Consider the following 27902-nt stretch of genomic DNA (forward strand, 5'->3'; position numbering starts at 1 on the left):
CGGTTCAGTCCTTCCCGGTAGCGAGCATGTCTTCCAGCAGCTGTCCAACATGTGAGAGGTTTCCAGCAGATTGAGTGTAGGACGTGTCTGCAGACAGGCTGGAGCTAACAGTTAGCCACCGGCTCCCCAACACGGACACGGAGCTCCCCGCCGCCTGCAGGGGGCGCTGTCACCAGGTTACCACCGTGTCACGACGACTTCAAACAACTTCCTCTAAATACGGATTTAACTTCATGAAATTAAAAGAAATAAACATGAAGTTTACAGGATTCAGTGTAAATATTCCTCGACAGCTGTGTGTTCTTGCATCAGAGAATAAAAGAAGTCACCCACAGAAACGGAGATATTAGTTACTGTGTGTGTGTGTGGGGGGGGGGGGGCGGAGGGGTTCAATTCAATTATAACTATTATAAATATATATCATATTTATATTGTAGAGTTGATATTGCAGATAAAGAGTCCTTTTAAAAGCAGTTGTCAAATTGGTAATTATGTGTGAAATATGAAAGTGTAAAACATTGATATCTATCTATAGAAGAAGACAGTAGGATTGTAGTGTTCACTAAAGATGATCATTATGTCTTCAATCATAAATAAATCTGTTTCTTTAGGACCAAAGTTCAGTGAAGTGAAATAAAAATGAGACATTTAGGCGAGCAAACTAGCTTTAAGTTTTCCATGTAACACCTCAGCTGTGATATTTATTCACTTCTTTGACACAGAAATTATCAGTGAGTCAGTAAATAGAAAATTTGTCATTTAATGCAACATAATTGTGACTGAATTACAATTAATCTCATGGAAATAAATCACCAAACTGACAGACAGGATGTTTCGTACAGGTATATATTACAATGTGTCTTGTTATATAATACAGTCAGCTTCTGGCTCTGATAAAAATAAGCACTGGAGGAGAGAGTGATGCTTTTGATTTTATTGTAAATTGGACATTATGCACATGACGTAGCGACGGATGACTTGTTAATGAAGCTTGTTATGAGGTCTCTGAACTCCTGCAGAGTTCAGAGGATGTGAGGAAGGCCGTTGAGCCGGCAGCATCCAGGCCGACAGTAAGGGAGCACCAGGCGGAGGGACGGCGGTGACGGTGCCCAAAATACCAGTCAATCAACACTTCTTTTTTTACTTTTGTAATCTGACCGTACGGGACATTAACCGTGAAGTTCAAACTGTTTTTCATCAGGTCAAACTAAAGGCGTGATCTCACCGATACAAATGCAATCAGGGTGTTTTTGCATACAGGTGTCCGCTCCTCTTTCCTGTCTTCCAATGATTCATCAACTTATATTTTCCCAAATACAATAATCTTTGTGATCATAGAACACAACAGCAGTCATCCAATGTGAGACCAAACCTTTCTTTGTCCTGTTTGCTTGTCTAATTTTTGTACAAAGACAAAACAACACAAAGACAAAACAACTATCCAGTCATGCAACGTTGTTGGAGGAGGAGGGAGGGGAGGGAGATGGGGGGGGGGGGGTCCAGCGGTTTAAGCATTCTGCATCTCCTTGCCGATCTTGTAGCTCAGGATCTTGTTCCAGTCTATCTTGGTGCGCGTCACAGGAAGCTGGCGGCGTAAGGCTTTGAAGGTCGTGTCCGACATGGTCTGGTAGTTCTCGTTGATGGCCGTCTGACAGGAAGCAAACATTTGATTTTGATTTTTTGATTTTATACACTTTATTAATCCCGAGGGGAAATTTCTTCAAACATGACAACATAGTAAACATTCATTTGGATGAAGTCACATCATTCACAAGTCTGAAAAAGTTCAAGGGACAGAAACATGAACTTTTCCATATTTTCTACAATTTTTACTGAATTTAATAATTTAATAGTCACAATGAAGAATTATTATCACACTATATAATATCACAGTAAATAACATCCGTCCATAATATCTGTTTATATGACGGTGTTTTCTACCAGCTTGGTTGTGCAGATTTCTCTTTTATCTAGATATCATATATTTCATTATGACGTGGAGGTTTGTGAGAGTGAAGAGTTTCATCATTAAATCCTAACCAGAGCAACACAAGCTCGTCATGATGTCACCTGAATATATGATGTCATCAGTCAATAAATCAGTTAGATCCTGACAGTAAACAGATGTTTTCTTCTCTTCAGGTGTTTCCAGCTCATTTCCCTCCTGAACTCCTACCTGGTAGTCGTTCTCTGCAGCCTCCATGATCTTAACAAACTCCTTCGCAGTTGAAGCCTCATTCTGAAAGATTTTCATTTTTAGAGAAGGAGGAACAATAAAATTACAGAATGTGAACACTGAGAATAATAAAGAATAAACATGCACAGGAAGAATAATAACTGCAGAGGAACAACCACCTCCAACATATAAAACATAATCATGTGCTCAGTTTCTGAAATGACTCCTGTAGTTTATGGCAGAGAAACACTTGATGTTGTACTCACAGAAACCGACATGATCTCCTGAACCTCTTTGTGGCTCACGAGCTGGACGTTCCCGTCCTCGTAGTAATGAACCTAAAGAGAAGACAGAAGATCACTGGAACTGATGTCTGAAAGAAACTCTGAGGCTCTAAATGACAGAAGTTGGAGAAAAATAAGATGTGATGAAGATGAAGAGATCTTCAAACAGAAATACAGACGGAAAAAAACAGATGAAGAGACGAGTTACTGAATACAGATATTAACCAGAAAGTAATCAGTCCACGTCAAAAATCACATCACACCCCACACCGCCACGCCATGTCACCACGCCACACCACCACGCCTCCACACGGCACACCGCCACGCCATGTCACCACACCGCCACGCCATGTCACCACGCCATGTCACCACACCGCCACGCCATGTCACCACGCCACACCGCCACGCCATGTCACCACGCCATGTCACCACACCGCCACGCCATGTCACCACGCCACACCACCACGCCTCCACACGGCACACCGCCACGCCATGTCACCACACCGCCACGCCATGTCACCACACCGCCACGCCATGTCACCACGCCACACCGCCACGCCATGTCACCACGCCATGTCACCACACCGCCACGCCATGTCACCACACCACACCGCCACGCCATGTCACCACGCCACACCGCCACGCCATGTCACCACGCCACACCGCCACGCCATGTCACCACGCCATGTCACCACGCCACACCACCACGCCTCCACACGGCACACCGCCACGCCATGTCACCACGCCGCCACGACTCAACACACCACGCCACACCGCCACGCCATGTCACCACGCCGCCACGACTCAACATGCCACGCCACGCCACAACACCCCACGGCACCATGGCTCAACACGCCACACCGCCATGCCATGCCACACTCAACACGCCACGCCACCGCACCTCAACACGCCACGGCACGACTCAACATGCAACTGCACCACGGCTCAACACGCCACGCCGCCATGCCACACCACGTAACCACACCTCAACACGCCACACCGCCACGCTGTGCCATATCACCACGCCACAACACCCCATGCCACGCCACCACGACACGCCACAACACCACGCCTCAACACCACGCCGCGCCACGCCTCAATTCGCCACGCCGCACCACAACGCCTCCTCAGTGTGACGGATTTGAAGGAAGCACCTGTATTTTCATGATCCCGGCCACCTGGGTGGAGGAGGTGGAGGACGGGGACACAGTGAACTTCCACTCTGACCTCCAACGTCCGTTCCTGTGGAGACAGAGGAAACAGGAACAAGTCAGAAATCTTTACATCCATGAAGCAGGAAACTGAAGCATGTTCTAAAAGATGGTTTTTAACGTTGGAATCCTGGATATGAAGCTGGATATGAAGCTGGATATGAACCTGAATATGAAGCTGGATATGAAGCTGGATATGAAGCTGAATATGAACCTGAATATGAAGCTGGATATGAAGCTGGATATGAACCTGAATATGAAGCTGGATATGAAGCTGGATATGAAGCTGAATATGAACCTGAATATGAAGCTGGATATGAAGCTGAATATGAAGCTGGATATGAAGCTGAATATGAAGCTGGATATGAAGCTGAATATGAAGCTGGATATGAACCTGGATATGAACCTGAATATGAAGCTGAATATGAAGCTGGATATGAAGCTGGATATGAAGCTGAATATGAACCTGAATATGAAGCTGGATATGAAGCTGGATATGAAGCTGGATATGAACCTGAATATGAAGCTGGATATGAACCCGGATATGAAGCTGAATATGAAGCTGGATATGAAGCTGAATATGAACCTGGATATGAAGCTGGATATGAAGCTGAATATGAACCTGAATATGAAGCTGGATATGAACCCGGATATGAACCTGAATATGAAGCTGGATATGAAGCTGGATATGAAGCTGGATATGAAGCTGAATATGAAGCTGGATATGAAGCTGAATATGAACCTGGATATGAACCTGGATATGAAGCTGGATATGAAGCTGAATATGAAGCTGGATATGAAGCTGGATATGAACCTGAATATGAAGCTGAATATGAAGCTGGATATGAAGCTGAATATGAACCTGGATATGAAGCTGGATATGAAGCTGAATATGAACCTGAATATGAAGCTGGATATGAACCCGGATATGAAGCTGAATATGAAGCTGGATATGAAGCTGAATATGAACCTGGATATGAAGCTGAATATGAACCTGAATATGAAGCTGAATATGAAGCTGGATATGAAGCTGGATATGAACCTGAATATGAAGCTGAATATGAAGCTGGATATGAAGCTGGATATGAAGCTGAATATGAACCTGAATATGAAGCTGGATATGAACCCGGATATGAAGCTGAATATGAAGCTGGATATGAAGCTGAATATGAACCTGGATATGAAGCTGGATATGAAGCTGAATATGAACCTGAATATGAAGCTGGATATGAACCCGGATATGAAGCTGAATATGAAGCTGGATATGAAGCTGAATATGAACCTGGATATGAAGCTGAATATGAAGCTGAATATGAAGCTGGATATGAACCCGGATATGAAGCTGAATATGAAGCTGGATATGAAGCTGAATATGAACCTGGATATGAAGCTGAATATGAACCTGAATATGAAGCTGAATATGAAGCTGGATATGAAGCTGGATATGAAGCTGAATATGAACCTGAATATGAAGCTGAATATGAAGCTGGATATGAAGCTGGATATGAAGCTGAATATGAACCTGAATATGAAGCTGGATATGAACCCGGATATGAAGCTGAATATGAAGCTGGATATGAAGCTGAATATGAACCTGGATATGAAGCTGGATATGAAGCTGAATATGAACCTGAATATGAAGCTGGATATGAACCCGGATATGAAGCTGAATATGAAGCTGGATATGAAGCTGAATATGAACCTGGATATGAAGCTGGATATGAAGCTGAATATGAAGCTGGATATGAAGCTGGATATGAAGCTGGATATGAACCTGGATATGAAGCTGAATATGAACCCGGATATGAAGCTGAATATGAAGCTGGATATAAAGCTAGATATTAACCTGGATATGAAGCTAGATATGAAGCTGGATATGAAGCTGAATATGAAGCTGGATATGAAGCTGAATATGAAGCTGGATATGAAGCTGGATATGAACCTGGATATGAACCTGGATATGAAGCTGAATATGAACCTGGATATGAAGCTGGATTTGAACCTGATATGATAATTAAAGGTCATGTTTCATCCACAAGTCACAAATGAAAGTAAACCTGAATAAATAATATATTATATGAAGTATCAATACAAATTTTATAAAAATGTATCCCACCAAATGAATGGATCAAAAAAAAAAAATCTGAATTAAAAGAGGACTATTAAATATCAGATCTCTCTGTACTTGTTCTTCTGGACCTCAGTGCTGTTTTTAATACGATTGATTATACGATCTTATTACAGAGATTAGAAGATGTTACGAGGATTAAAGGAACTGCATTAGACTGGTTCAAATCCTACTTATCAGATAGATCCCAGTTTATCCATGTCAACAATGAGTCTTCCAGACAAACAAGAGTTAGTTATGGAGTTCCACAAGGCTCAGTGTTAGGCCCAATACATTTTACTTTGTACATGCTTCCATTAGGAGATGTCATCAGGAAGCACTGTCTCAACTTCCATTGTTATGCAGATGACACTCAGCTATATCTTTCTATAAAACCAGATGAAACTAATCAGTTAGTAAAACTTGAAGCCTGTCTAAAAGACATAAAGGCCTGGATGACCAAAAACTTCCTGCTTCTAAATTTAGACAAAATAGAAGTTTGGTCCTAAACACCTCAGAAACTCTTTCTGTAATCACTTAGTTACTCTAGATGACCTCCAGCAAAACTGAGAGGAACCTTGGAGTCATCTTTGATGAGGATTTGTCCTTTAGACACCATATAAAGCAAATCTCCAGAACTGCCTTCTTTCATCTACGTAATATTAATAAAATCAGGAAAATCCTTCCTCAGCATGATGCAGAAAAACTCATTCATGTGTTTGTTACTTCTAGACTAGATTATTGTAATTCCTTGTTGTTAGGATGTCCAAATTACTCATTAAAAACCTGCAGCTGATCCAAAATGCTGCAGCAAGAGTACTGATGGGATTTATCAAGAGAGATCATATTTCTCCAGTTTTAGCTTCTCTTCACTGGCTTCCTGTGAAATCAAGAATAGAATTCTGTTTTAATGTCCTCATCATTCACCAGATTCTATTTTAATGTCCTCATCATTCACCAGATTCTATTTTAATGTCCTCATCATTCACCAGGTTCTGCAGGTTCATTATGCAGAACAGCAGCAGCTGAAGGTGGTGGTCAGTAGTTATAGGATCATTACACCCAACATCCCATAATCCCCGTTCAAGCCGTCAGTAAAGAGGATTGGAGCACTTCTCAACCAATTAGATTAACCTGATCAGAACCAGCTCAGCACTAAAGTACCATTTCCAGTAAAGTACCAGTTCCAGTAAAGTACCAGTTACACTAAAGTATCAGTTCCAGTAAAGTACCAGTTCCAGTAAAGTACCATTTCCAGTAAAGTACCAGTTCCAGTAAAGTACCAGTTACACTAAAGTATCAGTTCCAGTAAAGTACCAGTTCCAGTAAAGTACCAGTTCCAGTAAAGTACCAGTTACACTAAAGTACCAGTTACAGTAAAGTTACAGTAAAGTACCAGTTACACTAAAGTACCAGTTACAGTAAAGTACCAGTTCCAGAAAAGTACCAGTTACAGTAAATTACCAGTTACACTAGTTACACTAAAGTACCAGTTACAGTAAAGTACAATTTACAGTAAATTACCAATTACACTAAAGTACCAGTTACACTAAAGTACCAGTTACAGTAAAGTACCAGTTACACTAAAGTACCAGTTACAGTTCAGTTCATTTCAACCTTCTTATGTTTATTCACTGTTTAACATGAACTTTAGTTTAGAAACTATTAAATTTACTTCTAAATAAAAATGACTGAATCAAGCTGAGAGCAGTGTGTTGTTTTAAGATCTTTGAAGCTGGTACTGAGACCTTGACTTCAATACTAATTATTGAAAGATACTGCTTTTAACAATAATCTCATTAAAACATTTTTTTTTTAAATAATAAAATGATTCATATAGTTTGGTACAATCTTTAGTTTTCATGCAGTTTAGAGGGGACTAGTGGAAAAGTGGAACCAAAGTTATTTTCTGTGGCTAGAATTTATAGATGCCCCTTAAATGCCTCATGCAGTTGAAGCAACAGTTTAGAGATGTTCCTGAACGCCTCAAATAACATAGTAATAACGGTAATAACATAAGACCAATAAGATAGTGAGCCAGCTGTGCACAGGACAACCCACACAGAAGGAGTCAAACAATGTAAGAGTTCCTGTGATTCATCCAGCTGGTGCGTTCAGGGAGAGTCTACGTACGGGAAACTGGACTTAACAACATTCACTCCTGTTTTAAAAATGAAAACTTAATGTAGACTAGTTTTGAAATTTTAAACTGAATGATGAGGCATTTAAAAAAAACGAGTATCAATCAATTCAGTCAGTGTCTCAAAGTGTATCAAAGTGTGGAGCCACAGTGATCTTTACTGGAGGCTCATCTGGAATAACAGTGTTGTTCTCCGTAATGTTTAATGTGTTAGAAATGATATGGACGATGAAACAAACCTCAAACTGGAATGAATCCCATTAAATTCAAAGTGTCCCCAACATACCAAAAGTTTTTTGGTTGGAACTGATGGCACTCGATGCACACGATGATGGTTTGATGTCCGTCGATGGTTTTCCCGTAAATCTGAAGAAAGAAGGAAAAATAAATTCTGGATTTCATGTGAGCAGTTATTATTTCTCTCAGTTTATGGATTCTTTTCTATATTCTACTTTGCTGGTGTACATGAGCATCAGCAGGAGGAGACGGTGGTTTGTGTCCTGGTGACCTGCTGCTGGGAGGCTGGACCACACACAGCGTCCCTTTATAACACTGGGCGGCCTCAGGGGGGGTTCATATGATAATGTGCTTGTGTTTGCTCGATGTGTGACAGGTATGCTGGAGGGCGAGTCACATGACAGGTATGACGAGGTCGTCTACAGACAGTCTGCAGCAGCGACATGCAGCAGTTGGAACTTCATGAAGTTCACCACTTCATCAAAATCAGCACCTCAGCTGATTTAATCTAAAGTGCATTTTACACAAACCTCCGTTTTACTAACATGCAAAAGAAAAATGCACAAACTGCAAATGATTTTTGTTTATTTTAAACGTGAGCTCTGACCGGTCTGACTCCAGAGATCCAGAGAGGACATGTTCATATAAACCAGCAACTGGAAACCCTGACCGAGTGAAGAGCTTCTCTGACGTACGGTGCACACTCCACTGGGATAGTGCTCCTTCACGTAGGCCCTGACGGCCGAGTCCACGGCGCTCCTCCAGACCTCCAGGGAGGCGTCCACCTCCTGGGCCCGCGGGTCACTCGCCTCCTTCCTCAGGTGGTCGAACTTGAAGGAGATCTTGTTCTTGGGGTCCAAAACTCGGCCGTTCCCGAGGTCACCGTGCTCTGTGATTAAGACCTGAGGGAGGGAAGAGGGAGACAAGGAAGAAAGGAAGGGAGGCAGGGACGGAGGAAGGAGGGAGACAAGGAAGAAAGGAGGGAGGGAAGAAGGAGGGAGGGAGGGAGAAGGGAGGAGGGAGGCAGGGAGGGGGGAGGGAGACAAGGAAGAAAGGAGGGAGGGAGGGAGGAGGGAGGAGAAGGGAGGAAGCAGAAGGGAGGAGGGAGGGAGACAAGGAAGAAAGGAGGGAGGAAGGGAAGAGGGAGGGAGGGAGGAGAAGGGAGGAAGCAGAAGGGAGGAGGGAGGCAGGGAGGGAGGAAGACAAGGAAGACAAGGAAGAAAGGAGTGAGAGAGGGAGGGGGAGGGAGGAAGGAGGGAGGGAGACAAAGGAGGGAGGGAGAGAGGGAGAGAGGGAGGGAGGAGGGAGACAAGGAAGAAAGGAAGGGAGGGAGGGAGGAGACAAGGAAGAAAGGAGGGAGGGAGACAAGAAAGAAAGGAAGGAGGGAGGGAGAGAGGAAGGAGGGAGGGAGGGAGAAAGGAGGGAGAGAGTAAGGAGGGAGATAAGAAAGAAAGGAAGGAGGAAGGGAGGCAGGGAGGAAGGAGGGAGGGAAGGAGGAAGAAGGGAGACAAGGAAGAAAGGAAGGAGGGAGGGAGGGAGGAAGGAAGGAGGGAGGAGGGAGGGAGGGAAGGAGGAAGGAGACAAGGAAAGAAGGAAGGAGGGAGGGAGATGGAGGGAGACAAAGAAATGAGTGAAAACCAGAAGCAGTGTCAGGAGTAGAATAGATGTAACCAGGAGGAGAAAGAGAGAAAAATAAAAAGGACGTGATGAACCAAAGACCTCCTGCTGGGTTTCAGCTGTGATACATGAACACAGGACATGATGACATCATTACACGATGAAATCATGACACGATGACGTCATTACACGATGACCTTGGTACAATCATGGCTGAAGACTTGATCGAAGTTGTAACAAGTATTAATGACAAAAATAATCAAAAAGTCATGATGTCATCAACCCCATGATGTCACCACCCCCACTTCTCCATCCTACCACCATCACCGGAGGAGCAGAGGATGAGGAGGAGCTCACCTGGTCTTCGTAGCCCTCCACCTTCACGGGGGTGAACTGGTCCAGGTTATACTGTGCAAAAGCACTGCAGAGAGAAACATCACGTGAACATCATTTCATTTAAACTCTGGTTCAACACAACGACCTCGAGCCAGCTGGTTTACTGTACGGGGTCAGTTCTGGTGGTGCATCGGATGTGGGAGGAGCCACGAGGGAGGAGAGGGAGGAGCCAAGAGGAAACTAAAGACTAACTTTACATTTTAAATAGTAAACAGCTGTCCTTCTAATAAATATTACAAACAGACTTACTGAGCTGCACCTTCCCTCAGAAGATTATCATTGTTCAGGAGCAACCGCACATCTGGGGAGGAAACAAGGAGGACATTAGAGAGGAGGGTAGGAGGAGGGGAGGGGATGAGGAGGAGCAGGATGAGGATGAGAGAGGAGAGGAGAGGAGAGGAGAGGAGAGGAGAGGAGAGGAGAGGAGAGGAGAGGAGGAGGAGAGGAGAGGGAAAGGAGGAGGAGGAGAGAAGGAGGGGATGAGAGAGGAGATGAAAGGAGCAGGAGGATAGGAGAGGAGAGGAGGAGAGGGAGAAGAGGAAACGAGGGGAGGAAGAGGAGAGGAAGGGAGGTAAGGAGGGAAAGAGGAGGAGGAGGGGGAGGAGAGGAGAGGAGAGGAGAGGAGGCAAGGAGCAGAAGAGGGGAAGAGAAAGAGGAAGAGGAGGGGGGAAGAGGAGGAGAGGAGAGGAGGAAGGGAGGAGCAGAGGGAGAGGAGGAGGGGAGGAAGAGGAGGGGAGGGAGAGGAGGGGATGTGAAGAGGGGAAGAGGAGGAGAAGAGAGGAGGAGGAGAGGAGAAGAGAAGAGGATGGGAGGGGAGGAGGAAGGGAGGGGAGAGGACGGGAGGAAGAGGAGATGAGGAGAAGAGGAGAGGGGAGGGGACAAGGAGAGGAGAGGGTGAAGGAGGAGAACTGAGAAGGAGGAGAGGCGAGGAGGAGGAGAGGGAGAGAGTGTGATGCTATCAGAATGCTGAACTGACCGTTGAACACCTCGTTGAACTCTCCTGGGGGGGCGTGGATCACAAAGTTAGCTGCTATGCGCACCTGGAAACAGGAAACAGGAAACAGGAAACGGTCAGGACTGGGACTCACTGGTCAGATACACAACCAGTAGAAATTCACATAACGTTGTATCAACAACCTGAAGCCTGAAGCTCTGTCACATCAGGAGGAGGTTACATACACTGCTCAAAAAATAAAGGGAACACTTAAACAACACATCCTACATCTAATGAATGAAATGTTCCAGTTCAAATCTTTATTCATCACATCGTGGAATGTGTTGAGAACAAAATAACATGAGAATGATCAATGGAAATCAGAATCATTATCCATGGAGGGTGTGTGAGTGTGTGTGTGTGTGTGTGTGTGTGTGTGTGTGTGTGTGTGTGTGTGTGTGTGTGTGTGAGTGAGTGAGTGAGTGAGTGAGTGTGTGTGTGTGTGTGTGTGTGTGTGTGTGTGTGAGTGAGTGAGTGAGTGAGTGAGTGAGTGAGTGAGTGAGTGAGTGTGTGTGTGTGTGTGTGTGTGTGTGTGTGTGTGTGTGTGTGAGTGAGTGAGTGAGTGAGTGAGTGTGAGTGAGTGAGTGAGTGAGTGAGTGAGTGAGTGAGTGTGTGTGTGTGTGTGTGTGTGTGTGTGTGTGTGTGTGTGCGTGCGTGCGCGCGCGTGCGTGCGCATGTTTAGGGAGCTCCAGGATAGACAGAGATGTTAACCCCTAATCAGGAGGAGGAGGAGTTCAACCTGAGACGAAGAAACGAAGAAATCAGACCTGACGTACGTGATGTTCCAGATTAATGCTGCTTCCTCACCATCAGTTAATAAATGGTGTTACAGAGTAATAACGTTGTCAGCTGTGCTGCTTTCAGTCAGGTTGATGTTACGCTGCCTTCACTTCCTGCATCACTGATCCTCATGGACAACCTTCATCAAGACCATTCGGAGCTGTCACACTGATTCCTTCCTTCCAGGTAGCCATCAGTTTGAGTTCCTCCCAGAGGTGTGGAGTACTTTAATGAATGTATCTGTCGGTGATCCAACACCGTGAACAGGAATCACATTATTCTCCTGTGAAACGCTTCAGTTATAATTATAGTTATAAAGCTCAGACACTGGTTTATTTTCATTTCGTAGTACAGAGGAAATGGAGCAGGTAACAGCATGTAGTGAAGGCCCAGCTGGACTCACTCACGATACAGACCATAATACTCAGCTAGGTCTCCCCACTTCTTCTTCTCTGCTACTTTATAATCCTGACCAAATATTTTAAAGTCCTTTAAATAGTCAGAATTCTAAAATATCATAAGATGCCTTGTTAAAACTGATAAGCAGCGATGTGGTTGAGAGTAACACTGAATGAATCATGTCACTAAATGAAACACGTCCAGGAACCCGACTGCTCATCACCTTCAGCCAACACCGCACTGACTTCTCCTGACGCCCTGCAGGTTACAGTTGTCTCCTTTTACCGCTAGTGATGCAAAACATTTAATATCACATTACAACCTGCAGTCATGTTGGTCTGAAGCCACTGATGTCTGCAGTCAGACCTGAAAACACACAATTCATATTCATTCATATAAACCTGGAAGAAAAGCAGGGAGCTTTCTGTTCAAACATCAATCAGACAGAAAGCATTGTTCTCTCCTGGTCTCCACATCTGTTGCTCTGCTACAAACACCTGGAAACACCTGAAGACACCTACAAACACCTGGAGACACCTACAAACACCTGGAGACACCTGGATACACCTACAAACACCTGGAGACACCTACAAACACCTGGAGACACCTGGATACACCTACAAACACCTGGAGACACCTACAAACACCTACAAACACCTGGATACACCTGGAGACACCTGGATACACCTACAAACACCTGGAGACACCTACAAACACCTGGAGACACCTACAAACACCTGGAGACACCTACAAACACATACAAACACCTGGAGACACCTGGATACACCTACAAACACCTGGAGACACCCTACAAACACCTGGAGACACCTACAAACACATACAAACACCTGGAGACACCTGGAGACACCTACAAACACATACAAACACCTGGAAACACCTGGAGACACCTACAAACACATACAAACACCTGGAGACACCTACAAATACCTACAAACACATACAAACACCTGGAGACACCTACAAATACCTACAAACACATACAAACACATACAAACACCTGGAGACACCTACAAACACCTACAAACACATACAAACACCTGGAGACACCTACAAACACCTGGAGACACCTACAAACACCTACAAACACATACAAACACCTGGAGACACCTACAAATACCTACGAACACATACAAACACCTGGACACACCTACAAATACATACAAACACCTGGAGACACCTACAAACACCTGGAGACACCTACAAACACCTGGAGACACCTACAAATACCTACAAACACATACAAACACCTGGAGACACCTACAAATACATACAAACACCTGGAGACACCTACCAACACCTGGAGACACGTACAAAAACCTGGAGACACCTACAAATACATACAAACACATACAAACACCTGGAGACACGTACAAACACCTGGAGACACCTACAAACACCTGGAGACACCTACAAACACCTACAAACACATACAAACACCTGGAGACACCTACAAATACCTACAAATACATACAAACACCTGGAGACACCTACAAACACCTGGAGACACCTACAAACACCTGGAGACACCTACAAACACCTGGAGACACCTACAAATACCTACAAACACATACAAACACCTGGAGACACCTACAAATACATACAAACACCTGGAGACACCTACCAACACCTGGAGACACGTACAAAAACCTGGAGACACCTACAAATACATACAAACACATACAAACACCTGGAGACACGTACAAACACCTGGAGACACCTACAAACACCTGGAGACACCTACAAACACATACAAACACCTGGAGACACCTGGAGACACCTACAAACACATACAAACACCTGGAAACACCTGGAGACACCTACAAACACATACAAACACCTGGAGACACCTACAAATACCTACAAACACATACAAACACATACAAACACCTGGAGACACCTACAAACACCTACAAACACATACAAACACCTGGAGACACCTACAAATACCTACAAACACATACAAACACCTGGAGACACCTACAAATACATACAAACACCTGGAGACACCTACCAACACCTGGAGACACGTACAAATACATACAAACACATACAAACACCTGGAGACACGTACAAAACCTGGAGACACCTACAAACACATACAAACACCTGGAGACACCTACAAATACCTACAAACACATACAAACACCTGGAGACACCTACAAACACATACAAACACCTGGAGACACCTACAGACACCTACAAACACATACAAACACCTGGAGACACCTACAGACACCTACAAACACCTGGAGACACCTACAGACACCTACAAACACCTGGAGACACCTACAGACACCTACAAACACCTGGAGACACCTACAAACACATACAAACACCTGGAGACACCTGGATACACCTACAAACACCTGGAGACACCTACAAACACCTACAAACACCTGGAGACACCTACAAACACCTGGAGACACCTGGATACACCTACAAACACCTGGAGACACCTACAAACACCTGGAGACACCTGGATACACCTACAAACACCTGGAGACACCTACAAACACCTGGAGACACCTGGATACACCTACAAACACCTGGAGACACCTACAAACACCTACAAACACCTGGATACACCTGGAGACACCTGGATACACCTACAAACACCTGGAGACACCTACAAACACCTGGAGACACCTACAAACACCTGGAGACACCTACAAACACATACAAACACCTGGAGACACCTGGATACACCTACAAACACCTGGAGACACCTACAAACACCTGGAGACACCTACAAACACATACAAACACCTGGAGACACCTGGAGACACCTACAAACACATACAAACACCTGGAGACACCTACAAATACCTACAAACACATACAAACACCTGGAGACACCTACAAATACCTACAAACACATACAAACACATACAAACACCTGGAGACACCTACAAACACCTACAAACACATACAAACACCTGGAGACACCTACAAACACCTGGAGACACCTACAAACACCTACAAACACATACAAACACCTGGAGACACCTACAAATACCTACGAACACATACAAACACCTGGACACACCTACAAATACATACAAACACCTGGAGACACCTACAAACACCTGGAGACACCTACAAACACCTGGAGACACCTACAAATACCTACAAACACATACAAACACCTGGAGACACCTACAAATACATACAAACACCTGGAGACACCTACCAACACCTGGAGACACGTACAAAAACCTGGAGACACCTACAAATACATACAAACACATACAAACACCTGGAGACACGTACAAACACCTGGAGACACCTACAAACACCTGGAGACACCTACAAACACCTACAAACACATACAAACACCTGGAGACACCTACAAATACCTACAAATACATACAAACACCTGGAGACACCTACAAACACCTGGAGACACCTACAAACACCTGGAGACACCTACAAACACCTGGAGACACCTACAAATACCTACAAACACATACAAACACCTGGAGACACCTACAAATACATACAAACACCTGGAGACACCTACCAACACCTGGAGACACGTACAAAAACCTGGAGACACCTACAAATACATACAAACACATACAAACACCTGGAGACACGTACAAACACCTGGAGACACCTACAAACACCTGGAGACACCTACAAACACATACAAACACCTGGAGACACCTGGAGACACCTACAAACACATACAAACACCTGGAAACACCTGGAGACACCTACAAACACATACAAACACCTGGAGACACCTACAAATACCTACAAACACATACAAACACATACAAACACCTGGAGACACCTACAAACACCTACAAACACATACAAACACCTGGAGACACCTACAAATACCTACAAACACATACAAACACCTGGAGACACCTACAAATACATACAAACACCTGGAGACACCTACCAACACCTGGAGACACGTACAAAAACCTGGAGACACCTACAAATACATACAAACACATACAAACACCTGGAGACACGTACAAAACCTGGAGACACCTACAAACACATACAAACACCTGGAGACACCTACAAACACATACAAACACCTGGAGACACCTACAGACACCTACAAACACATACAAACACCTGGAGACACCTACAGACACCTACAAACACCTGGAGACACCTACAGACACCTACAAACACCTGGAGACACCTACAAACACATACAAACACCTGGAGACACCTGGATACACCTACAAACACCTGGAGACACCTACAAACACCTACAAACACCTGGAGACACCTACAAACACATACAAACACCTGGAGACACCTGGAGACATCTACAAACACATACAAACACCTGGAGACACCTACAATCACCTGGAGACACCTACAAACACCTACAAACACATACAAACACCTGGAGACACCTACAAATACCTACAAACACATACAAACACCTGGAGACACCTACAAATACATACAAACACCTGGAGACACCTACAAACACCTGGACACACCTACAAACACCTGGAGACACCTACAGACACCTACAAACACCTGGAGACACCTACAAACACCTGGAGACACCTACAAACACAAACAAACACCTGGAGACACCTACAAACACAAACAAACACCTGGAAACACCTACAAACACCTGGAGACACATACAAACACATACAAACACCTGGAGACACCTACAAACACCTAAAACACCTACAAACACCTGGAGACACCTACAAACACAAACAAACACCTGGAGACACCTACAAACACAAACAAACACCTGGAAACACCTACAAACACCTGGAGACACATACAAACACATACAAACACCTGGAGACACCTACAAACACCTAAAACACCTACAAACACCTGGAGACACCTACAAAGACATACAAACACCTACAAACATCTGGAGACACCTACAAAGACATACAAACACCTGGAAACACCTGGAGATTATGCAACTATTCTATGGTTGAAGACGGGTGTTGACAGGCTGAGCTCAACCTGCTCTCCAGTTAAATGAAGGATGGCTTCATTCCACCATTATATTGATTCAGATTGTATTGTTAAAAAGGATTACACTTTATCGGAGGCTTCTTTATGACCTCTGTTATCCGGAGTGCAATAAGGGTTTGAAACTATGAAATTGGAGAAAAAAAAAAAACCTTAATGAAATGTGATAATTCAGCAGCTGGATCTCTGCTGTAACATGTTTTTTTTTAATCTCCCTGCATTTATCTCTGCGTGTCAGTTAATGTATTATATAAATCGCTCTGCATGATAGGCATCATGTATCCAAATGTTGATTTTTTTTTTTTGTCGACCGATTTTCCTGCCCTCCTAATCTTAGTACAGATACAAAGCTTAAACATCGAGAGAGGCTCTCGTCTTTACATGGGATTTAGTGGATGATTTATCAGTAATGCCTTTCTGTACAGTGACTACTTGTATTGTTTGCATTGATGCCTCCAGTAGAAGTAGATTTATCTATTATGGCCAATAAACATGCTAACTTCTCCTGCAGCCTTGTTAGTCAGGCGTGACTGCCAAGTGCTGCTTTTACAGTGAAACTGCTTTATGATCTATTGCAGCATCACTGTCAACAAAAAAAACCTCTATTGTTGTTTATTTCTGTTTGTCTGTGTGTCACATCAGTTACATAATAAGTCACACAGACACTAGAGGCTGATTAATCCTCTCAGTGCTGCTGATCAACAGGTGAGAAATGAATGGTGACAGTGACTCCATTATTTAGTCAACCATTTAATTCAGACCTATGAGTGCATTTGTGCGCCTCGTTATTGTTACAATTACTTTGAAAATAATACAAATAGATAATAAATGGTAACAGACTGACCACTCTACAACTGGTGGGTCAGATACAGGTTTGAGCTGTGGAGCACTCAGGGCTGAAAGGAGCGCTGGGTCTCATTCTTGAATGTGATTGGCTGAGGAGGAACGTCCTCATTTGTCTGTGCTCACCAACCGAGGCGTGCACGTTATGTGACGTGTTAAATCATTGGGTACAGTATTCCAGGTATTAACATAGTTGTAAAAGCAGAGCGAACTTTAAAATAAAAAACCTCCAACATTAATTTTCTCACTGGATTTTCTTTCTAACATATTAGAGGTCAAACTAAACGGTGAAACTCAAACCACTGACACCACAATGACTTACAATTACAACTACTGGATACTGAACTGATGGTTTTAGATATTCCTCCAGAAAGTATTCAACTGGTCCCAGTGTCTCAAACACGGATGTGATGCTTTTCTTTGTCATGCATGATAATAAACTAGCTAGCGCAGAGCTCAGGGATTTTATTCTCTCTTATTTCAACTTCAAAAAAGACTAGCAAACAATTTATCCTCCCTTCTAGACAACTGAAAGGACATGAGTGACAGGAGCCCAGGTGAGCAGCTGCTACCTGTCCACTGGACGTTTGTCTCCTCCATGAATCAATTAGCAGATCATAACTTCTGGTCTTTTCTGGGGTAACAAACAAAGTTAACAGACAGAGGAGTAAACATACTGAGTTTGTGGTTCTGCTACCTGCCCAGACAGCTAACAGGTTGTGTAATGACAGTCTCCTGTAACAGCGAGTGGTTTCTCTGCTGTAATCAGGAAGCTGGTGGATCGGTACCCACATGACTCAGAGAGAAGACTGTTTCATCATTTACTAATGTCAGAGCCACTTCAGTAATTCCCAATCAGAAAGTCTTTTACTGGAATCGCACAGTGAGCGACAACAGGACACGTCCAATGAGTATTTCCCAGAGACCAAGTCCAAACTGGTTACTATATTTGGCACAAAATAAAATGGGTGAGAGATAAAAGATTCAACAGTCGTCACAGTAATGTCAGATCATAGCATGTCGGGATTCCCACAAAAGCCCGTCTGCAGATTCATCATTCAGTGTGTAGAGGAGGACCAGAGGACGACCAGAGGACGACCAGAGGAGGACCAGAGGACGACCAGAGGAGGACCAGAGGAGGACCAGAGGACGACCAGAGGAGGACCAGAGGAGGACCAGAGGAGGACCAGAGGAGGACCAGAGGAGGACCAGAGGAGTGCTGAGAGGTTCTGGTGTGGTGAGCATGTTCTCCATCAGCATTTACTTTTATTCTACAAATCATGACTAGACAGTGACAGAGCTATTCACATTTCAGTAGATGTTTTTAGACAGTTACCCACTGTCACGGTGTCAGGCAGATGAAAAAGAGCATTTCCTCTCTTTGTGCTCATTTCTCTCTGACACCAACCAGTCTGCAGCAGGTTGATTCTCTGATTTTAGCTCCAGCAAAGGAGAGACGCTTTGAACAGCACACATGCAGTGGAGGGAGGAGGTACGCTGCTCGGTCCGACTCACATCCAGAGAGGGAAATGAACACCTGAACACTGAATAGTGCTGCGTCAGGGAATCTACCTTCATGATATTCGCTCTGAACAAACCTAACTGGTCAAACTGTGGAAGAGGAAACCAACGTGGTGAAGAGGTGAACAGACACCAGTGAACACCATCATCCAACGTTGTGAACCATTCGACCACAGCTTCATCCCAATAAGCACCAACCTGAGAAGTGCCGGTACATCACTAAACCTCCTAGAGGCCAGTCAGCTGGACAGCAGAGCCCTGGGAGGAAACGCTGAGTCACAGTGGATGCCTGAGTGTTGAAGAGCATGACGCAGTCACACCGGTGGCTCGATGAGCTGCACAACTCTGAAGAACTTCTGACTGGGACTGATGTGGACCACAGCGGGGGATAACGAAGCCTCCCGTCCGTTACAGAACCTACAGACCTCAGGAACGTTTATTAAGAACGCTCATAAACGCTCACTGTGGTATTAATGAGCCTGGGAGGAATTTTAACTGCAAACTCACAACACAGGGTAACAGGTACACATGCAGACACTCCTCCATGTAGACCCTTCACAATAAGAGTATGGAACAATAAATCAGTTGTCAAAGAACCAATAATAAACAGTGAACAGCTGTTCCCGCTGTGATGTGCCTCTCACAACAGCTCAGATTGTAATATTTGCCGACCAAAAAGCATCACACGAAGCTAAATCTAATAAATGATAACTGACAGTAAATGAGCAGTTCAGCAGGACATTAAATAAAGTGTGAGAAAGATTCGTGGAACAGCAGAGACCCCTTCAGTTTGAGCACTCGGGTGGTCTACGAGTGTTTCAGGGGTGTGTTTCTGGAGTGTTTCAGGGGTGTGTTTCAAGTGTGTTTCAGGGGTGTGTTTCTGGAGTGTTTCAGGGGTGTGTTTCAAGTGTGTTTCAGGGGTGTGTTTCTGGAGTGTTTCAGGGGTGTGTTTCAAGTGTGTTTCAGGGGTGTGTTTCTGGAGTGTTTCAGGGGTGTGTTTCAAGTGTGTTTCAGGGGTGTGTTTCTGGAGTGTTTCAGGGGTGTGTTTCTGGAGTGTTTCAGGGGTGTGTTTCAAGTGTGTTTCAGGGGTGTGTTTCTGGAGTGTTTCAGGGGTGTGTTTCTGGAGTGTTTCAGGGGTGTGTTTCTGGAGTGTTTCAGGGGTGTGTTTCAAGTGTGTTTCAGGGGTGTGTTTCTGGAGTGTTTCAGGGGTGTGTTTCTGGAGTGTTTCAGGGGTGTGTTTCAAGTGTGTTTCAGGGGTGTGTTTCAAGTGTGTTTCAGGAGTGTGTTTCTGGAGTGTTTCAGGGGTGTGTTTCTGGAGTGTTTCAGGGGTGTGTTTCAAGTGTGTTTCAGGGGTGTGTTTCTGGAGTGTTTCAGGGGTGTGTTTCAAGTGTGTTTCAGGGGTGTGTTTCTGGAGTGTTTCAGGGGTGTGTTTCAAGTGTGTTTCAGGGGTGTGTTTCAAGTGTGTTTCAGGGGTGTGTTTCTGGAGTGTTTCAGGGGTGTGTTTCAAGTGTGTTTCAGGGGTGTGTTTCTGGAGTGTTTCAGGGGTGTGTTTCAAGTGTGTTTCAGGGGTGTGTTTCTGGAGTGTTTCAGGGGTGTGTTTCAAGTGTGTTTCAGGGGTGTGTTTCAAGTGTGTTTCAGGGGTGTGTTTCTGGAGTGTTTCAGGGGTGTGTTTCTGGAGTGTTTCAGGGGTGTGTTTCAAGTGTGTTTCAGGGGTGTGTTTCAAGTGTGTTTCAGGAGTGTGTTTCTGGAGTGTTTCAGGGGTGTGTTTCTGGAGTGTTTCAGGGGTGTGTTTCAAGTGTGTTTCAGGGGTGTGTTTCTGGAGTGTTTCAGGGGTGTGTTTCAAGTGTGTTTCAGGGGTGTGTTTCTGGAGTGTTTCAGGGGTGTGTTTCAAGTGTGTTTCAGGGGTGTGTTTCAAGTGTGTTTCAGGGGTGTGTTTCTGGAGTGTTTCAGGGGTGTGTTTCAAGTGTGTTTCAGGGGTGTGTTTCTGGAGTGTTTCAGGGGTGTGTTTCAAGTGTGTTTCAGGGGTGTGTTTCTGGAGTGTTTCAGGGGTGTGTTTCAAGTGTGTTTCAGGGGTGTGTTTCTGGAGTGTTTCAGGGGTGTGTTTCAAGTGTGTTTCAGGGGTGTGTTTCAAGTGTGTTTCAGGGGTGTGTTTCTGGAGTGTTTCAGGGGTGTGTTTCAAGTGTGTTTCAGGGGTGTGTTTCTGGAGTGTTTCAGGGGTGTGTTTCTGGAGTGTTTCAGGGGTGTGTTTCTGGAGTGTTTCAGGGGTGTGTTTCAAGTGTGTTTCAGGGGTGTGTTTCTGGAGTGTTTCAGGGGTGTGTTTCTGGAGTGTTTCAGGGGTGTGTTTCAAGTGTGTTTCAGGGGTGTGTTTCATGGGTGTGTTTCAGGAGTGTGTTTCTGGAGTGTTTCAGGGGTGTGTTTCTGGAGTGTTTCAGGGGTGTGTTTCAAGTGTGTTTCAGGGGTGTGTTTCTGGAGTGTTTCAGGGGTGTGTTTCAAGTGTGTTTCAGGGGTGTGTTTCAAGTGTGTTTCAGGGGTGTGTTTCTGGAGTGTTTCAGGGGTGTGTTTCAAGTGTGTTTCAGGGGTGTGTTTCTGGAGTGTTTCAGGGGTGTGTTTCTGGAGTGTTTCAGGGGTGTGTTTCTGGAGTGTTTCAGGGGTGTGTTTCAAGTGTGTTTCAGGGGTGTGTTTCTGGAGTGTTTCAGGGGTGTGTTTCTGGAGTGTTTCAGGGGTGTGTTTCAAGTGTGTTTCAGGGGTGTGTTTCATGGGTGTGTTTCAAGTGTGTTTCAGGAGTGTGTTTCTGGAGTGTTTCAGGGGTGTGTTTCTGGAGTGTTTCAGGGGTGTGTTTCATGGGTGTGTTTCAAGTGTGTTTCAGGAGTGTGTTTCTGGAGTGTTTCAGGGGTGTGTTTCTGGAGTGTTTCAGGGGTGTGTTTCATGGGTGTGTTTCAAGTGTGTTTCAGGAGTGTGTTTCTGGAGTGTTTCAGGGGTGTGTTTCAAGTGTGTTTCAGGGGTGTGTTTCTGGAGTGTTTCAGGGGTGTGTTTCTGGAGTGTTTCAGGGGTGTGTTTCAAGTGTGTTTCAGGGGTGTGTTTCTGGAGTGTTTCAGGGGTGTGTTTCTGGAGTGTTTCAGGGGTGTTTCAAGTGTGTTTCAGGGGTGTGTTTCTGGAGTGTTTCAGGGGTGTGTTTCAAGTGTGTTTCAGGGGTGTGTTTCTGGAGTGTTTCAGGGGTGTGTTTCTGGAGTGTTTCAGGGGTGTGTTTCAAGTGTGTTTCAGGGGTGTGTTTCTGGAGTGTTTCAGGGGTGTGTTTCTGGAGTGTTTCAGGGGTGTGTTTCAAGTGTGTTTCAGGGGTGTGTTTCATGGGTGTGTTTCAAGTGTGTTTCAGGAGTGTGTTTCTGGAGTGTTTCAGGGGTGTGTTTCTGGAGTGTTTCAGGGGTGTGTTTCAGGGGTGTGTTTCAAGTGTGTTTCAGGGGTGTGTTTCAGGGGTGTGTTTCAGGGGTGTGTTTCAAGTGTGTTTCAGGGGTGTGTTTCTGGAGTGTTTCAGGGGTGTGTTTCAGGAGTGTTTCAGGGGTGTGTTTCAGGAGTGTTTCAGGGGTGTGTTTCTGGAGTGTTTCAGGGGTGTGTTTCAGGAGTGTGTTTCTGGAGTGTTTCAGGGGTGTGTTTCAAGTGTGTTTCAGGGGTGTGTTTCATGGGTGTGTTTCAAGTGTGTTTCAGGAGTGTGTTTCTGGAGTGTTTCAGGGGTGTGTTTCAGGGGTGTGTTTCTGGAGTGTTTCAGGGGTGTGTTTCTGGAGTGTTTCAGGGGTGTGTTTCTGGAGTGTTTCAGGGGTGTGTTTCAGGGGTGTGTTTCTGGAGTGTTTCAGGGGTGTGTTTCAGGGGTGTGTTTCTGGAGTGTTTCAGGTGCGTGTCGGGTGTGTTTCGGGTGTGTGTCGGGTGTGTTTTTCAAGTGTGTTTCAGGTGTGTGTCGGGTGTGTTTCAGGTGCGTGTCGGGTGTGTTTTTCAAGTGTGTTTCAGGTGTGTGTCGGGTGTGTTTCAGGTGCGTGTCGGGTGTGTTTCAGGTGTGTTTCAGGTGTGTGTTTCAGGTGTTTGTTTCAGGTGTGTTTCAGGTGTGTTTCAGGTGTGTGTGTCGGGTGTGTTTCAGGTGCGTTTCGGGTGTGTTTCGGGTGTGTTTTTCAGGTGTGTTTCAAGTGTGTTGCAGGTGTGTGTCGGGTGTGTTTCAGGTGCGTGTCGGGTGTGTTTCAGGTGTGTGTTTCAGGTGTGTTTCAGGTGTTTGTTTCAGGTGTGTGTTTCAAGTGTTTGTTTCAGGTGTGTGTTTCAAGTGTGTTTCAGGTGTTTGTTTCAGGTGTGTTTCAGGTGTTTGTTTCAGGTGTGTTTGTTTCTGGTGTTTGTTTCAGGTGTGTTTCAGGTGTGTGTTTCAGATGTGTGTTTCAGGTGTTTGTTTCAGGTGTGTGTCGGGTGTGTTTCATGGGTGTGTTTCAAGTGTGTTTCAGGAGTGTGTTTCTGGAGTGTTTCAGGGGTGTGTTTCAGGGGTGTGTTTCTGGAGTGTGTTTCAGTAGTGTTTCAGGGGTGTGTTTCTGGAGTGTTTCAGGGGTGTGTTTCAGGGGTGTGTTTCTGGAGTGTTTCAGGGGTGTGTTTCAGGGGTGTGTGTCGCGTGTGTTTCGGGTGTGTTTGAGGTGTGTTTCAAGTGTGTGTGTCGCGTGTTTCGGGTGTGTTTCAGGTGTGTATGTTTTGGGTGTGTTTCAGGTGTGTGTCGGGTGTGTTTCAGGTGTGTTTCAGGTGTGTTTCAAGTGTGTTTCAGGTGTGTTTCAGGTGCGTGTCGGGTGTGTTTCAGGTGTGTGTCGGGTGTGTTTCAGGTGTGTGTCGGGTGTTTGTTTCAGGTGTGTTTCAGGTGTGAGTCGGGTGTGTGTTTCAGGTGTGTTTCAGGTGCTTGTCGGATGTGTTTCAGGTGTGTTTCAGGTGCTTGTCGGGTGTGTTTCAGGTGTGTGTCGGGTGTGTTTCAGGTGTGTGTCGGGTGTGTTTCAGGTGAGTGTGTTGGGTGTGTTGGGTGTGTTTCAGGTGTGTTTCAGGTGAGTGTGTTGGGTGTGTTTCAGATGTGTATCAGGTGTGTTTCAGATGTGTTTCAGGTGTGTTTCAGGTGCGTGTCGGGTGTGTTTCGGGTGTGTGTCGGGTGTGTTTTTCAAGTGTGTTTCAGGTGTGTGTCGGGTGTGCTTCAGGTGCGTGTCGGGTGTGTTTTTCAAGTGTGTTTCAGGTGTGTGTCGGGTGTGTTTCAGGTGCGTGTCGGGTGTGTTTCAGGTGTGTGTTTCAGGTGTTTGTTTCAGGTGTGTTTCAGGTGTGTTTCAGGTGTGTGTGTCGGGTGTGTTTCAGGTGCGTTTCGGGTGTTTCGGGTGTGTTTTTCAGGTGTGTGTCGGGTGTGTTTCAAGTGTGTTTCAGGTGTGTGTCGGGTGTGTTTCAGGTGCGTGTCGGGTGTGTTTCAGGTGTGTGTTTCAGGTGTGTTTCAGGTGTTTGTTTCAGGTGTGTGTTTCAAGTGTTTGTTTCAGGTGTGTGTTTCAAGTGTGTTTCAGGTGTTTGTTTCAGGTGTGTTTCAGGTGTTTGTTTCAGGTGTGTTTGTTTCTGGTGTTTGTTTCAGGTGTGTTTCAGGTGTGTGTTTCAGATGTGTGTTTCAGGTGTTTGTTTCAGGTGTGTGTCGGGTGTGTTTCAGGTGTGTTTCGGGTGTGTGTTTCAGGCGTGTGTCGGATGTGTGTTTCAGGTGAGTGTGTTGGGTGTGTTTCAGGTGTGTTTCAGGTGAGTGTGTTGGGTGTGTTTCAGGTGTGTTTCCGGTGTGTGTTTCAGGCGTGTGTCGGATGTGTGTTTCAGGTGAGTGTGTTGGGTGTGTTTCAGGTGTGTTTCAGGTGAGTGTGTTGGGTGTGTTTCGGGTGTGTGTTGGGTGTGTGTTTCGGGTGTGTTTTTCAGGTGTGTGTCGGGTGTGTTTCGGGGGTGTGTTTCAAGTGTGTTTCAGGTGTGTGTCGGGTGTGTTTCAGGTGTGTGTCGGGTGTGTTTCAGGTGTGTGTTTCAGGTGTTTGTTTCAGGTGTGTGTTTCAGGTGTGTGTTTCAGGTGTGTGTTTCAGGTGTGTTTCAGGTGCGTGTCGAGTGTTTCAGGTGTTTGTTTCAGGTGTGTTTCAGGTGTGTTTCAGTTGTGTTTCAGGTGTGTTTCAGGTGTGTGTTTCAGGTGTGTGTTTCAGGTGTTTGTTTCAGGTGTTTGTTTCAGGTGCGTGTCGGGTGTGTTTCAGGTGTTTGTTTCAGGTGTGTTTCAGGTGTTTGTTTCAGGTGTTTGTTTCAGGTGTTTCAGGTGTGTGTTTCAGGTGTGTGTTTCAGGTGTTTGTTTCAGGTGTGTGTTTCAGGTGTGTGTTTCAGGTGTGTGTTTCAGGTGTTTGTTTCAGGTGTGTTTCAGGTGTGTGTTTCAGGTGTGTTTCAGGTGTTTGTTTCAGGTGTTTGTTTCAGGTGTGTTTCAGGTGTGTTTCAGGTGTGTTTCAGGATGTTGATGAGCGGGACGTCATGAGGAGGAAACTCTCCCTACATGATGGGCTGAATCCCTCCATACCAGTTCTCTGTTAACATAAGATGTAGACTTCAGAACCGGAAGGAAGCAGATGAATTAAATTAGATTAAATTAGTGAGATGTCCCTGATCAGAGGAGCTCATAGGCTGCCTATTGTTGGTGCAGCGAGCTCTTTAGATATAGAGCTCTTTAGATATATTGCTCTTTAGATGTAGAGCTCTTTAGATATAGAGCTCTTTAGATGTAGAGTTCTTTAGATATAGAGCTCTTTAGATGTAGAGTTCTTTAGGTATAGAGCTCTTTAGATGCAGAGCTCTTTAGATGTAGAGCTCTTTAGATATAGAGCTCTTCAGATGTCAAGCTCTTTAGATGTAGAGCTCTTTAGATATAGAGCTCTCTAAATATAGAGCTCTTTAGATGTAGTTAGAGCTCTTTAGATATAGAGCTCTTTAGATGTAGATAGAGCTCTTTAGATATAGAGCACATGGCTGCTGTCAAACGGCGACTTATAAAACAACAAGCGGAGAAACGGCCGAACATTAGGAAGTGATGCTAGCAGGCTACGGCTATGCTAAACTAACTCACCAAGCTAGCGATCTTAAGTGTATAAAACTTCAATAACAGCAACCGGAAACACCAGAGGGGGACACGAGTCCCCGGTGGGGGGGGGGGGGGGGGGGGTTGTAAAATGTCCACGGCTCCTATCTTGAGTCAGGACCGTACAAGGAGCTCCGTTACATTCACAAATGAGCGGAAGTTGAGCTAAAAATAATGAGCAGCAGCAGCGAGCCGAGGCCCGGTTCTCCTCGGTCCTCTCCACCGGGCCGCACCGGGCCGCACCGGGAGGACGGATCCGATGCAACTAAATTGGAGTTCTAACGCTTCCCGCCGCGGTTTAAGCTCTATTTAAATCGGCATCTTACCTTCTCCTCGTCGGATAGCTGCTCCTCATGATCCGCCATCTTTTCTTCCGGCACCACCAGCTTGTCAGAGCCCCGTGACGTCATCACATGGGTGGATTCCCGGCTCGGTTCGGGTCGGGGCTCATCGGGTCGGTTCGGGTCGGGGCTCATCGGGTCGGTTCGGGTCGGGCTCATCGGGTCGGTTCCAGGCCACAGCAAGAGTTACATCATTCAATCATTATTTATTCAAAGTGTTTTAAAAATGCACTGTTGATTTGCAGATGTGTATATTTCCAGAACACCAGTGTTTGATTATTATACTGTTTATATAAAAAAGAAATTGTATATGTTTATATTTGTTTTTGTTTTCTTATCATTTGTGTTCTGTTCTCTGGTCTTTTCTTCTCCTGCTGTAAATCAACATGTTCCTCTCATCACAGAGATCAATAATTAAATAAACTATTTGATCTTAATGTTTTATTTTTTATAAAGGTTTTGAATATAAAACAAGAAAAATTTCAGTTTCTTTCACATTTTTAGCTTTTATTTTAATATAACTTTAATAGAGAGTATTACAGGCTTAATCAAAGGCACCTTGGTAAAAGCAATACATAAATATACAAATAAAAGTAAATATTTGTTTTAAATAACATTGTTTGGTATTTGCGTTTATTGTTTAGGACAGCACACAGGTCGAGGAACTGAAGCAGAACACATGAACTGAAACACATGCTTCTCTTGGTGTGAAGATGCCAAAAGAAGCTGGAAGGTTTTCAG

The 27902-nt window shown here is 44.9% G+C and overlaps 1 protein-coding gene across 1 annotated transcript; it reads right to left on the minus strand.

Annotated features, from left to right (window-relative positions):
- Positions 1–1422: 1422 nt before the first annotated feature.
- On the minus strand, positions 1423–27335 carry LOC138206158 (F-actin-capping protein subunit alpha-2). The gene is made up of 10 exons (XM_069162683.1): positions 27147–27335; positions 11145–11208; positions 10418–10469; positions 10130–10193; positions 8851–9057; positions 8205–8284; positions 3615–3702; positions 2443–2514; positions 2177–2239; positions 1423–1648 (listed from the first exon to the last, which is right to left on the minus strand). The coding sequence occupies exons 1-10, from the start codon at positions 27318–27320 to the stop codon at positions 1508–1510; spliced, it is 1005 nt and encodes a 334-aa protein (XP_069018784.1). The 5' UTR covers positions 27321–27335; the 3' UTR covers positions 1423–1507.
- Positions 27336–27902: the final 567 nt, after the last annotated feature.

Source organism: Embiotoca jacksoni, unplaced genomic scaffold, assembly GCF_022577435.1.
Source record: "Embiotoca jacksoni isolate LCO1_2020_lvr unplaced genomic scaffold, fEmbJac1.0.p SCAF_3, whole genome shotgun sequence".
Taxonomy (NCBI): domain Eukaryota; kingdom Metazoa; phylum Chordata; class Actinopteri; family Embiotocidae; genus Embiotoca; species Embiotoca jacksoni.